The 9,182-nt window shown below is 30.9% G+C and overlaps 1 protein-coding gene across 1 annotated transcript; it reads left to right on the top strand.

The window, feature by feature from the left end:
• Positions 1-4,782: 4,782 nt before the first annotated feature.
• LOC108685642 (histone acetyltransferase Tip60) lies at positions 4,783-7,280 on the top strand. The gene is made up of 5 exons (XM_018190534.1): positions 4,783-4,881; positions 4,984-5,041; positions 5,566-5,634; positions 5,703-6,783; positions 6,873-7,280. The coding sequence occupies exons 1-5, from the start codon at positions 4,837-4,839 to the stop codon at positions 6,979-6,981; spliced, it is 1,362 nt and encodes a 453-aa protein (XP_018046023.1). The 5' UTR covers positions 4,783-4,836; the 3' UTR covers positions 6,982-7,280.
• The last annotated feature ends 1,902 nt before the right edge of the window (positions 7,281-9,182 follow it).

The following is a 9,182-nucleotide window of genomic DNA, read 5'->3' as shown; positions in this document are numbered from 1 at the left end:
ATTAATCGTTTCCAAAAATTGTTCTAAAATTTTATATAAAAAATTATATAATATAAAAAAATAAAAATTATATTTGATTTTATATTTTCCTTTTTTCCCCTGCATCTTCAATTTCTCCAACAATTTAACAGATTGTGATTTTCAGAATAATTTAAATCTATATACATTAAAAATTCTTGATCAAGTAATTTTATGTATGAAAAAGACAAATATTCTTACACTGACAAAATTCATTCGCGAGATAATGATAAAGTCTTTGGATTTGCGTCATTTTACAATTGTGGGCGCTCACGCTGTTGTTTTGATATTGATCTCCGGATAGGACAGCGTCGTCGTCTAAGTATTCTAATGGCAAGGGATCGGGATTCTGCGCGTTGCGAGGCGCACGTGCTTCTAATGATTTTAGTGTACCGTGGTATACTCTCTCTGGCAATATATAGGCGAACACGTATCGTATCTGCGTTACCGGAGTGCGGTGTAATATGTCCCGGAGAAGCCCGAGGGGGTGGACGACCCAGAGTGGGTGCCTAAGCTGGGAGGAAGGGAGGGAGGCACTCCCTGGGACGGTCTTGCGGGATTCTTAATGGTGAAGGGCCTCCGAGGTAACACTACGGCTATTAAACGCAGACCCTACCACTTCGTCTTCTCTTCCGACACACTCTCCCTTTATATACGTATTTCTTCTCACCCCCTTCTGTGAAGACCTCGATATAAACTGTGCAACTCAAAATTTCGATAGAAAACCCGTAGAAGAATCCATGCTCAGAAAGATTCCTTAACATTCTTACAAGAATTGATTAGCTTTGATTGTTATTATTTCATGTGAATTACAATGAAGAATTTTATATATATATATATGCAAATATTTTCACATATCTTAGTTAAGCAATATAATTATATAACTAGTAACGTAAGTACAAGTTTTATAAATGCCCAATAGTTTTCTCGTTGTTGAATGTTGATATAATAGATCAATTAAACAAGATTTTAATTAATTTCTAATTAATGAAGTTTGCAAAAAAACGATGGGACTTAAACGTAGCTAGTACAAATTTCGTAAGAAATCTTCAGCAAAAAAAAAATCATAAATAGTGAAACGAGCCTGCAAGTAAAATTACACACAGTAGTCACACATGAAAGATCGTTCGAAAGGAACGGGATTCGGGAATGGCGTGGCGTAGCGCGGTGTGGGTTGCTACGAGGGGTAAGTAAGGAAAATGTAAGCCCGGATCAACCGCGCTCATCCCCTTTGGCGTCGGCGTTTGACGCGACCGCTGAAATTTTTACTTCGTTCGATTTGGTCTTTCGGTGAGATTCTCCCCGTCCTCTGATTGGTGGACCCTGGCCACGCCCTGCACGTAAGGGTGACTCGCTCGCCCGAGCACTATCAACCCTTATATATGCCCGATGCGAGCACACTTACGTGCCGGCACGCGTACACGTTGTGTATGCGTTTATTTGCGGATGTATGCGTTTATACATGTGTACGTATAGGGTCGCAGACTCCAAGAGTACATACGTGAATACATACGGCCAATACATAGGCATAGGGATGTATATACCGGGTGGGGTTTCATTCGAGACGGCAGTGGGCTTTCGATACGACACGGTCGATCGAACGGCTCGTATTTTCGGTATCGAGGCGTTATCTCTCGGGAAGATAAGCGCGTACAGGATGCCTGAAAAATATTTCGACACCGTTTGCCGGTGTCTGTATGCACTTACGCACATATGCACGAGTGCATATGAGGAGTACGTCTGAGATAGCGATTACAGAGATTGTCGATAGGACACAGAAAAAATTTGATGCGAAGTAGTTATGTCTATACTTATTTTAGAATTTTTAGATATATTGGATTAATATTTTTAAAAATTTTATACAAATATAGCCTACAAATTATCTATAATGATTACATTTATATTATGATAATATACATTACAATAATCACGAGAGAGAGAGAGAGAGAGAGAGAGAGAGAGAGAGAGAGAGAGAGAGAGAGAGAGAAAGAAGAGGACAGATAATTCAGAAAAATATATTAATAAGATAATGTGAAAAATTAATTTTTAATTTAGTTAAAAAGGAATTAAATTTATTTTGTATTATATAGATGAGTTTAATTTATTTAATTTGTTTAATTTTATTTAATTTATTTAATATATTTGTAATATATTTTCCAACATGTGCAAATAAAGAACAAATAATGTCAACAATATGTATTTTTTTAAAAACTATTTGTTTCCATCCAAATTTAAAAAAAGATACAATAGCTCTGCAATGTCTACATATATTATAATAAATAATGTCAATTAATGTAAACCAATGTAAAAATCCACCTAACACATACATTTGTTACATTACACATGAAATAACATTCATTCCAAACAGATTTTGTTATTTTTCCAGCCACTAAAGTAGTTCGTTCACATAATGTATCATGGAGCAATAATTAGCAATGTTAACGTATAAATGATGACATATTGCGCGGATGTATATCATATTATGTTTGCATATTTCGGAAATAAATTTGAAATTCCACACAACAATGAGAAATCTCAACGCGCGATCTGAATCACGTGATTTAATTTTCGGTATTCCAGCCCGATGTTTGCTACGTCAAGTTTACCCTCTCCATATTTAATTACATAGCGTATGCTATCTCATTCATCGCTGCTATTCTCTACGTGTAACATATTATATATTTAATTATTTATGATTCCATATATTGATTTGTTACCTATTTACATTGTGATATTTCTTAAAATTAGATATGTAAACCTTACAATTATACAATTATTTATATCGATAATTCTTAATAAAATTAACTCAAATAATAATAATAGCAAACTATAAATGTAATAACATATTTTATTACTTCAAAAAATTCAGTGATAAGATTACTAAAATAATAATTGTTTATTTAGTCAGCAACATTAAGTTATACATTTATTATGCTCCCATTTAGAATTCCATATTTAGAATTAGTATATTTAGTGTATATATCATCATATTATATATATCATGACGTTATATTTTCTAACATGTGCAAATAAATGAATAAATCATAATATCGACAATGTATAACCTTGTAAAAATTAATTGTCTTTTATCCAAATTTAAAAAAAAAACGTCTTGTCTTCTCTATCTCGTACCTCTACACTTTCTTTATTCAGGTATTATTATTAAATACAAACAATATAAACTAATATAGGAAAATCATATAAGAATTGATTCATTAATCATTATACTATAAACAAAATTATTACAATTTAATTATACATATGTATTACCTAGATGTAATTACATAATAATAATTAATAAACGACAATTTACATTAATAGACAAAGCAATCTCTTTAAATATACAATACTTAAATATATTTTACTACACGTGTATAAAACTATTAAATTAATATATAAAAACTATTTAATTAATAGAATTATGTTTAATGTATCAAAGAAAAATTAAGAACAACGAATTATATTAGAGATCTCTAATTCTGCTGATCGAGTTTACCATCGATTAAATTAGTCGAAAATTATCCTTCATATTATTTTTAAGTATTTCTTGCTTTTATATTTCTTTAAACATATATTGCTAAATATGTTTGTATATAAATATGTAAGTACCTGCAATGTTAAACTTCGAGTCTGTGGACTTGCTAAGCCCAAATGCGGATGACTATGCGGATCATAATTTATAGTCGAATCTTATATATTTAGAACCTTAAGTACAGTTTTAAGATATTCATCAGAATCAATCAGAGATTTATTATTATAGTATTATTATTATAGTATTAGCATCTTAAGATATTTAAGATGATCTTAAAATAAGAATCGATTATAAATATCGGCTATAATCATCCCTACGGATTCACAAATTTCTAATTGTTACGTCAAGTGCCATCTAGACTTATAGTCATCATTCAGAACTTTATAGAGAACAATGTTATGTCGATATATACTTCTTTTGTATGTATTACTTTAATATAATAATAAGTAGTCATAGTCCCTTATTATATGACTTACGTACTCATTTCACTAATATATAATATTAATTTTAATTTTAAACAGTTCAACCTAATTTTCATTTTTTTCTAATTTTAAGAATTGGAAAAAGATGAAGAGTAAATTAAAACGAGTTAAAGTTAATTTTATATTAGTGGAATCTCTGGTGATAATAATGTCCATTGCTGCACCAATGCGAATTCATTTTAAAAATTAGAAAAAGATAGACAGTAAATTAAACCGAGATGATCTTTTTATGACTGTCATTTTCGCAAAGCAAAAGGTTGACTAAAAGATATATTTTTGTATTATTGAAAAGACGACATGAAAAAGATATTTTTCCGTTAGTTTGATACTTTTTATTCCTCATTCACAAGCAGTACGTTATCAGCAATCGTTATCATGAATATGATGGAGTTTCTCATATTTGAAAATCAGAACAGAACAAAATAAAAGAGGCAGCATTATGAGAAATTTTACTCATGTTTTAATATTGAGATAGAATTGGGCTTTTCGACTTCGAATAATCGAGACAAGTAATAATTATTTCCCTGAAGAGGAATATCATAAAATAAAAATATGTAAGTAACATTTTAATTTATTAATTGTCCTATCAATTTGTAAAAAGCAGTTTGATACTTGCTGCATATGTGAAATGTTGAAGGTACAAAACCAGGCGTCGATAATATTGGTATTTCTTTCTATATTTTCCGACTGAGACATTTGAGTTCACTCAATAGTTCGAGTCCAAGCGGCGCTCGCGTCAGTGCTGTGAAAGCTTCAAAACAAAATCGTGTTTGGTGACGGGATTTAATCAAATTTTGGACTGAAATGATCGAGGAACACGACGAACGTGAAACAATATGCGATTCAGTGGTAAGTGTTGCGTACGCTGTACGTTGGAACGTCGACAGATCTCCCGGGGACGTGCACGACGTCCAAATATACTACGCACTGACGATCTAACCTCATTTTCAGAATTCTCTGGTGGAAGGCTGCCGTTTGCCGGTCAGGATGCATGGCACGGATGATTGGCGTAAGTAGATTGTATTTGCGTATTGTTTCCTTCATGTCAGAGAATATGTCATTACCGAAAGACTCGATTTTTCTCTCTAGAAGACTGAATTACAATCCATCACAGTAATCATGGTTGTCATGTGGCGAGATTGATTTTGAACTATATTGTTGTGAGACATACAAAATAGATATCATTTCATTGCAAAGTATTTATAGATCCCTTATGATGAAGATATTCTGGTTATAATTATATATGTTTTTTGATCCTTGTTGAATTATGAGTTGATTTTTTGATAATAAGTGTCTTATGAGATTAACTGCTTATATGTAATGTTTAAAAGATTCTGAAATCTTCGAACATTTTTAGTTCAAAAATATATATTATAACACAATTTTGTTCGCAATTTTGTTGTGATTAATAACTTTGTATATATGCAAATATACTGTTTTTAAATATATAATAAATATATAGATAAATAATATAGATAATTTATTAAAAGTCATAGCAGTAATTTAAACAAAATCTTCTTGTCCTATCTGTAGCACTTGCTGAAATCATCAGCGTTAAGGAAGTACAAGGCGTCAAGTGCTATTATGTTCACTATGTGGACTGTAAGTAAATCGTTTAGATATGATAAGTGTGACATAAAAGTGTCGTTATCAAAACTACGCTATTTCAGTCAACAAACGATTAGATGAATGGGTTATGGAAGATTCCCTGGACACTAGAAAGGTCCAATATCCTCGTCGTGAAGGAACGACGCCAGGGACTGGTGCGGCAACTCCAAAAAAGCAGGCCGTTAGTAGACCACCTAGTCCCAGTAGTGTTAGCAGTGAACCAGTCAACGGTAATGCCGTGTTACAAGCAGCACTGCAAAAGAAAATGTCTAGAAAAAGAAAAGCAACATTTCTAGAAAATGAGGATTCTCAAGATGCCCCACCGCAAACGCCGGGGCCTAGACCAACTGGTTCTTTAGTGGCACATCATCACGACGATGTAGTCACAAGAATGAAAAACGTAGAACTAATTGAACTAGGCCGTCATAGAATAAAGCCTTGGTATTTTAGCCCATATCCACAAGAAATGGTAAATTTAACTTGTATATATATTTGTGAGTTTTGCCTAAAATATAGAAAAAGTCGAAAGTGCTTAGAAAGGCATTTAGTCAAGTGCAATTTACGTCATCCACCTGGGAACGAAATATATAGGAAGGGATCGATATCATTTTTCGAAATTGACGGCCGCAAGAACAAGAATTATGCACAAAATCTTTGTCTACTGGCAAAACTATTCTTAGATCACAAGACTCTTTATTATGACACAGATCCTTTTTTGTTCTATGTAATGACGGATTTTGATAGTAGAGGGTTTCACATAGTTGGCTATTTTTCGAAAGAAAAAGAATCGACAGAGGATCATAATGTAGCATGCATTCTTACACTGCCACCATATCAAAGAAGAGGTTACGGTAAACTCCTGATAGAATTTTCATACGAATTGTCAAAATTCGAAGGAAAGACTGGTTCTCCCGAAAAGCCGTTGTCCGATTTGGGTTTACTTTCGTATCGAAGTTACTGGGCTCACACAATACTCGATATCTTGTTGAACGTAAAACCCGTAGTAGAAAATGAAAAAGCACAAATAACGATAAGCGAGATCTCCGAGTTAACATCGATCAAGAAAGAAGATGTAATATCGACTTTGCAAAATCTGAATCTCATTAACTATTACAAGGGACAATATATTGTAACATTAAATAGGTAATTTACAAGCAAAATGAAAGGAGATTAACTATGGTTTATCTGAATTCTGTGAGTCCTTCATACTGATGCATAATCTTTATTCGCAGGGAAATTATCGAACAACACTCAACTGCGATGGAAAAAAGACAGATCAGAATAGATCCTAAGTGTCTGCATTGGACACCAAAAGACTGGAGTGTTAGAGCTAAATGGTGAACTTAAGTCGAGTTGACAATAAAATGGTACTGATTTGTCTTGAAATTATTTTTCAGGCATTCTAAAAGCGAGTGTAGTTAAAACAGGTGTACAAAAATTGTACATATATATGTTAATTTGTGACCTTGATGGTCTAGCGTTTTAATAAGACTGTATCTGGCGTTATGTACGCTTATTGCAATGCTTTAGGAACTTATCGACACACGCAGATCTCAGTTATAGAGGGCTAAGATCATACTGTGCTCGCGAATTTTACCTGACAGAATATTTGCTGTAACAAACATATATCTTAAAAATGCAATGTTTTAATATAATGATATTAGAATTTTTTTAAAGATTCACAAAGAATTGTCGTTGTACAGTGGAGAATTTGTACAGATAATCTACCGCTCTTGTAGAATTGTAAATAAATGTGATTTTATAACATACTTATAATTCTTTCTGGACTCAAGCACATTTAAATTTTATAGAGAACTATTTGTATAAATCCAATCAACAAGTCGGAATTTGTTATTCAATTTTTTAGTCTACAGAGATTAATGAAAAATGCATTTACCTTTATCATGCGTATGTAAATATGTATATATACATATGATAAAGATATAATACACTTTTTCACTTTGTAATTTACTGTATATTTTTTGACGTAGTAAAGATTGCTTAGATAGTTATGAATATTAAATTATATAAATAATGCATTAGTATATTTATGAATGTTTATACAAGATATAAAGATTAAACAACATATAAAACAACTTTATTTTAAAAACTATGTCTATACTAAAATTGTTAAAAAATGAACCTTTTCGAGCGGAGACAAACTAAATTGATACTATGAATAAATATTAATATTATACAAAAATTATTTCGGCATTGTGAAAATTGAATCTATATTTCTATACTTCTAATTAAGGTTATTAAATTTGGTATTTATTTTTCTGTCCGATATTTGTTTTTCATTAGTGACTATTACAAACCAAAAATTAAATTTTTATATACTTACAAGTAGTATAGTATATAGTTTCCTAGTTACGATTATGGTGCAAAGCTATCTAACTTTCAGTGTCGATTCCAATTCTTTTAATCCTTCATGATCCATCTAAAAAGATGTAAAGCTTTGTATTTCTAAGGTTTTTTTTTTAACTGCACTTAAACTGCCACTTTATCCGAAGTTTAAAATACTCTTTTTATATTCGCATATTGTCCTTGGACATCAGCCTTTGCAATTTTTTAAAATATGTTAAAATTAAAAATTTTAAAAAGCTACTGCATTTCCATATTCTACAATGTTTAAAATATGTTCAGTAATTTTTGTGATTTTAAAGAACAAAAGCTGTAAATACGGCGATCAATTAAAATGTTAGAGTCATTTTGCCCTTTATGACCAACATAAAATTTTCAGCAGATGTAATCACGAAGGATTAGTAATAACGTTATAGATATGTAATTATCCGAACCGAGAAGGATCGAAATTTGAACGGGCCCAATAATCATTATAGTAAATTTACGTTTATGTGGTCACTCTTAAATTTTTATGATCATAAATTCTTTTTAAACGATTAATGCATCTTTGTCAGTTTTGATTAAACAAGCATAAAAATTTAGTATAAATTTTGTGTCGATATAATCTGTTATTTTAGATTAATAAAATTAAAAATTAAAATTAAAATTAATTAATTTAATTGATTCTTTAATACTTAAACTGAAAGTTATAAGATAAGATTAAAATAAATTTTTATTTTTCTTATTGATCTGTTGTAAATTTTTAGAGCGATTCTTTTACATTTTCCCTATGTCCGCGATTAAACAGATTTATTAAAAAATTTAATATGATTTTTAAAGAATAAAAAATTGTTAAATCTCCCAATCTCGCTTTTATATTCTTGATTATATAAATCACCATAATATATAAAATTCTTTAAAAAATTCTTTTTTGTATTATTCACGCAAAGTGCAATAATGTATACGATATGAAATTAAGGGAAGAAAAGAATCCTAATTTTATAAGTACTTGCTTCCATTATGCACTTAATGAGGTTTACACAAATGCACGTATGTATATGTACATAAAGAGAGAGAAAAGAATCTAGCACAATACATTTTTATTGCCTATATTACATAATAGATCAGTCACGTTGTCATTTTTAAAAAATAGTTTGCTCGTACGAATATAAATTACAATTTCACTTTCACAGATTCGC

This window comes from Atta colombica, unplaced genomic scaffold (assembly GCF_001594045.1).
Source record: "Atta colombica isolate Treedump-2 unplaced genomic scaffold, Acol1.0 scaffold155, whole genome shotgun sequence".
Lineage (NCBI taxonomy): Eukaryota > Metazoa > Arthropoda > Insecta > Hymenoptera > Formicidae > Atta > Atta colombica.
The sequence above is the reverse complement of the archived record's forward strand: the minus strand, read 5'-3'. Positions and strand labels throughout refer to the sequence as shown.